The following is a 5,677-nucleotide window of genomic DNA, read 5'->3' as shown; positions in this document are numbered from 1 at the left end:
GTCGCTGAGGAGACCTGTCTCTCTCCGCAGCTGAACCCGGACGTGAACGTGTTCCAGCGTAAATTCGTTAATGAAGTCAGGAGGTGTGAAGAAATGGACCGAAAGCTAAGTACGTTTCTCTCTGGGTTTTGGTACGGTTCTAACGCTGTAGCTTTCATGGAAAAAAAAATCAACACAGGCTAAACCTGCAAGGCAGCATTAGAAAACAAAGCGCTGACGGGAGGAGCAAAGGCTGCCTTTTTTCTGTGCATCGGCCAGTCAGGCTGCCTCCAGGGGTTCACCTTCTGCTTGAAAGATAACTTCAACCGAATCAGAGGATCTCAGAATAGGAGGTGAAAGAATTCACAGCTGCTAATCAGGCTAGGTGGAGGTTATGGTGACAGTTTGACACTGAAGTATCTTTTTAGTTAACATTAACAGTGTTGTCTCCCCAGGGTTTGTTGAGAAGGAGATTAAAAAAGCAAATATTCCTATCATGGACACTGGTGAAAACCCGGAGGTGCCTTTTCCACGTGACATGATTGACTTGGAGGTAATGATGTGTGTTAAGACTCAAGTGATATTTGACTCTAGATGGAGACAGGGGAAATTATCTCTGTTGGTAGACACCCAGTGAATTTAGTGGCAAAGGTGCATTAACCATAGTCCCCAGCTGTCACTTGAAATGCTAGCTCTGCTAGCTCACATCAGGTTGCTTTTGATTCACAGGCTTTGCTTGTGCATTTATCCAAATACAGTTAGAAGGCAAAGTACTTAAAAGAAATTTCACCCATTTAAATGAGTCAAAAACTGTTGGAACTGCGTAGTGGGTCTGTCATAAAGTTTATAAGGGTTTTTAATGATTTGAAGAACACTGTATAAATCCAGTCAATGAAGGACTTGGCTGAGCATGAAAAGTTTCAAGTTGCCTGAAGAGAATGTCACAAATCTGGATCTGTGTGCCGTAGCAGACTGGAGACACATCTGTAATTGTATGCAAATCATGTGGAAATGTAAAGCATCTTGCCTACTTTCTTGTTTTAATAGACTTACAGAACTTATTTATGGAATTGCTGTAAGTCCTTTTTCTTTCTTCTTTTCCTGTCTTGCAGGCAAACTTTGAGAAAATTGAAAATGAGCTTAAAGAAATCAACACCAACCAGGAAGCTCTGAAGAGGAACTTCTTGGAGCTGACAGAGTTAAAATTTATACTGCGTAAAACTCAGCAATTTTTTGATGAGGTCAGAACACCAGGGGCGGGTTAACACTTGGGCAGCTGGTTCTTCCACAAATTACCATTTTTATTCTCAAATATATTTTTAGTTGCTGTTTTGGACAGCAGGGTCATTTTTATGCTTTGTTTAAGAAAGCTTCTCAAATTATTTTCCATTTTTCATGCAGTACGCATAGCTACCCATGATTTACCTCTTACGATGTTGTTTCCTTTTTTTTTTTTAGTTAAGCAATGGTTTGTCAAAAAATTGTGTAAAATAATTAAGATGCTAGTAGATCAACAGACCAAAAATTTGGTGCTACAGTGAGCACTTTCTTCAGTGGGTAAGAGTTTCTTTGGTATGTATGCAGATAAACAGTCGTGCCTCGCTTACACAGAGGAATTACAATCAAGCTTAATTTCTCTTCAGCCTTTGAAATGTTGTGCGGAGATTACTCATTAAGGTCATAATGCAAAGTCCACTGAAATAATAGATTATTTATTTATTTATTTATTTGAGCCTTTGATCAAACCCTAAAGTTTTCAAAGGTAAGTTCTGGAGCAAAGCTGCCATTTAAAATCTTCAGCATTTTGTCCAATACCAGCTAGGCCAGAAACTGGCAACTCTTTCACTGGACCTATGAAGAACTTCTCTGATGTCTTTCATGATACAGACATAAAGCCTGCATGGGAGAAGATGTAATCCTTCATTGTAAAGCTTCAGTATCTCAAAGTCTAGGGAGTTTTCTCAAAGAGCTCCTGTGTGATTTTTAGAACAGTAAGGACATGTTTTTGCTGAGTACATGTCCTGTTTCCTCTAATCCAAGGATTTGATCAAAGAGTTCTTAATGGATATGGCTTCTGGTCTTTACAAAGACTGCGATCAAGTAGAGCTGGGCTCCTGCAAACTTCAGACCGTTTATCTAACGGTTTGGTTTTTGTTTTTTTGGCACAGGATGCTGCCTGTTCAGGCATTAAGGTTGTTCCCGTGCCAACACAAGTCTTAGCCACTGCTGACATAGATACTGCTGCTAGTGTGATCAGTTGATTGATCGTGGGGTTGGTTTCAGTACAAAAAAACTCGTCTTCGAGTGTTGAACGTTCACTTACGAGTTGCTGGGTCTCCTTGGACAAACAGCGTTAACCTGATAATCTATTACTTAGCTGCATTAAGGTGCCACTGCCTGCCTGTTCTAACTAAGTATTGAGTAAAACCAAGTACAGCTAGTGCTGTGCACTTTTTTATTAATTACTGTCCTCTTTGGTGAGAGCTGCCTATTGCTTTTCTTCATGTACAGTGTGATCATAGTAAATTTAAAGATCAAAATCAATTTTCTACTGAAACAATCTACGTCAGGTCAGCCACAAAAGGGAACTCATGTCAGACTTAAATGAACTGGCTACGGAAAGTTTAGATGTGTTCCTGCTCCTGTTTGATAACTGTTTTCTGAAATAATAAAATACAACAAATAAAATGTACTGCTATATGTAAAAGCAAACTGAACAGGTCATGTGTGAAGTTCAGTAAAACGTAAGTGTTGAAAATTTGAAACTGTTTCTGTTCACACTGTAAAGAGCAAACAGCTGTGCCTGAGAGATCCTGACTAGTCCAGGACTTTTGAGCCTTGTGCAGTCTGCTTATTATCCCGAAGCAGTGAACGCTTCATTTCTTCATGCTGTCATTTGCACAGTACTTTCAACACTTGAAGACTTCAATAACTTGTAATTAAGATTGTGTTATTCGTAGTAATAAGTTGCACAAGAAATGGCGTACTATCCAAAGTACTTTATACTTGGCATTTGCTCTGCTCTCCGGAGTTTGTGCACTGGGGGAGGGAGGATGGCAAAATTTTTTCACTTGTACTTCATATGACCATTCTAGTCAAAGTAACCATTTCTTGTTTCAACATACCATGTTGATGATTATGCTCCTTTTCTCAGTCTTCTTGTCTTTGCTTATGAAGAACAGTATGAGCTGGAGAGATTTCTCAAAGTTTTGCCTAGAGTGTGAGCGTAAAAGAAGACTGGAAAAGTAATGGTTAATGGCATGCAGTCCCCTGTCTCTCTTTCCTCTAAATCTTCTTGCCATCTGCTTTTTTCTGTTTGTTTTGCATCTGTCATTTCTGTCTGGGCTCTGGATTAATAAGTTAGATGGTGAAATTAATCCTTTTCGGTTCTTGTGAAAATGGATTTTTGTTTTGTTCGTGAACTGGAAGAGGCTTGAATTGTATGGCATTGTGTGTAGTGATCCAGAGCCATTACAGAGCAGAACTATAATCAAGAGTAGGGAAAATGAACCTTTTTTTCAGGCCTTGAGATTAAAGGTGCTGATCTGGGTGAACAATAAGCAATTTAAAAATGTTTAATAATGAAAGGTCTGCATTCTAATTACTGATGTGCATATGCTTGGGTTTTTCCAATCCTGAACGATCTGATGTAGTAAAAAATACTTCACAATAACTATGATATTTCACTCACTGCTGGTGAAAACTCTTACTCAAAGTAAATTTCCTAGAGTCTTGGGTTTTTTGCGTTGTAGCTGGATAGCTCTTTCATTTTCACATAGTCTCTCAATTTTTTATTTCTGTTAAATCTTATAAAACTGCTTTAGTTATCCTTCCAGAACCAGAGCTGATGTTGCTATGCCGTTTCCTTTCTAGGAAGGGCGTGATCATCAAGTCAAAGTAGTTGAGAGATGAATTTAAAGAACATAGGATTTTGTTATGCAAATAATACTTGTGTAAGAAAGCTCTTGTTTAGTAAAACTGGTCTAATCCAATCAAATCTATTCTAAGATACTTTGTTTTGTAATTTCAGCCCCTCTAAGCAGGACTTGTCTTTGTTTTATACAGTGTCCTGAATAAAGGACGCATAGCCCAAAAGGGTCAGAGGTAATATTAAACATTTATAAGAATTACTCTTTCAAGTGAGGCGATCCAAAGTTTTCACATGTGCTATCCGTCTTTTTTTATGTTTCATATGCTAAAATGTGGTGCATCTCACAAAAATCATCACAGAGACTATCTTGATTACCAATAAATACAATACAAGCCTCTTAAAGTTGTAACTTTATCTTATTGTTTTTCAACATCCTGAAATCTAGATATCAAATAATCACTGGTATGTTTGGCCTATATGTTTTGTTTTGGAGTACCAAACTTCCTTTTTTTGGTTGTGTTCTCTACGAAGCAAAATTTTCATTCAGTTTTTGATGTCGCAACAAGTTGCGTTAAAGTTGAAAGGATCAGAAATTCTTCGTGTTGGCTTTCCAAACTAAATTAAGGGCTCCCTTACTTTTGTAACATCTGTAAGCTAAAGCAAGTGTATGTACAAGCAATTGAGCTGCATTTGATGTCAGCCTTGCAAAAACTTTTCTTGATATGGTAAATACTTTTATTTGACATGCAAGTAAAATGCTGTAGAGTTTTTCACTAAAATTATGACGCAACTATTGCACAAATAAAGAAACTATGGCTGAGTCATTGACTTGCTATATACTTTTGCAAGGCTGCGCTGTATGTGTGCATGCAGTTTACGTGTTCTAGGGTCAAACTCTACCTTCAAGTGTACTTTAGCAAGTTCCCTTGATAGCTCTGTGGGGAAGACCTCCTGTATACCACGGAGGGTAGAATTTGGCCCTCTGTTTGTGCTAAGGAACTGTAATTTTTGCCATTTCATTATATAAGCTGCAGAGGTAGAAGTAACTATGACACGGGGTTGAACGAAGTATGAAGATGGTGCACAAGAGGATGTGATTTGAGCATCCTTCCTGACTTGAATTGCTGACACTTACAAGCTATATTCCCAAGAATTTTAGCTTGCAAATTAGTTGCAATGAAGGACAGTATAAATCCGGGTCCTATTTTAATGCCTGGCTAGTCAAAAATGAGCAACATCGTCACACTGCCCTAAGCAATTCATCTTATGTGTCTGGCAAATGTAGTGAATAAGGATAAATATCTTGAATAATTAATAGATTTAATCAGTAAGCATGTTTTTAAGCTGGAAGTATTGTGTGTGGAGGGAGAACTTTGTAAAGCCAGTAAAGAAAATGACCATCCAGTACTTCCAGGTTTTGTTACTGATTCTGACCTTGTATCTACGCTGATGTGGCAAGTAACACGGAATGAATCAGACTATCGTCACGTAATTCCAAAATGAGAGAGGTATTGCTGTTGCTTTGGAGTGTGGCAGAAGGCTGACATGTATAGGATATGCAGGTCTTGCATAACTGGTTGTAGGGTTCCAACTTGTGAAGTTGCAAGCTGCCCTAAAGTCAGTTAAACCGTCTGTGGAAGACTTACCTGAGCATCGTTCTTCCTGTTGCATAGAGCAAGACTCCCAGGCTACTTTACATGCAAGTACAATTTCCCAGGCATCTCTTAGAAACGCCTTTTGCATCTTTAATATACAGAAAATGCACAAGTAGTGCAAGAGGAAATCAGCATCTACCTTCATATTTTTCTCCATTTAAGGTCTAGGGAA

The 5,677-nt window shown here is 38.4% G+C and overlaps 1 protein-coding gene across 1 annotated transcript in view; it reads left to right on the top strand.

Annotated features, from left to right (window-relative positions):
• The first annotated feature begins 30 nt into the window (after positions 1–30).
• The window catches only part of ATP6V0A1 (ATPase, H+ transporting, lysosomal V0 subunit a1), a 28,594-nt gene continuing 22,947 nt past the window's right edge, over positions 31–5,677 (top strand). The window contains exons 1-3 of the mRNA XM_009582683.1: positions 31–109; positions 435–532; positions 1,092–1,220. Coding sequence (XP_009580978.1) covers positions 94–109; positions 435–532; positions 1,092–1,220 — 243 coding nt within the window. The 5' untranslated portion in view covers positions 31–93. The remainder of the gene's footprint in view (positions 110–434; positions 533–1,091; positions 1,221–5,677) is intronic.

This window comes from Fulmarus glacialis, unplaced genomic scaffold, assembly GCF_000690835.1.
Source record: "Fulmarus glacialis isolate BGI_N327 unplaced genomic scaffold, ASM69083v1 scaffold1908, whole genome shotgun sequence".
Taxonomy (NCBI): Eukaryota; Metazoa; Chordata; class Aves; order Procellariiformes; family Procellariidae; genus Fulmarus; species Fulmarus glacialis.
This window is presented reverse-complemented; position numbering and strand designations above follow the sequence as displayed.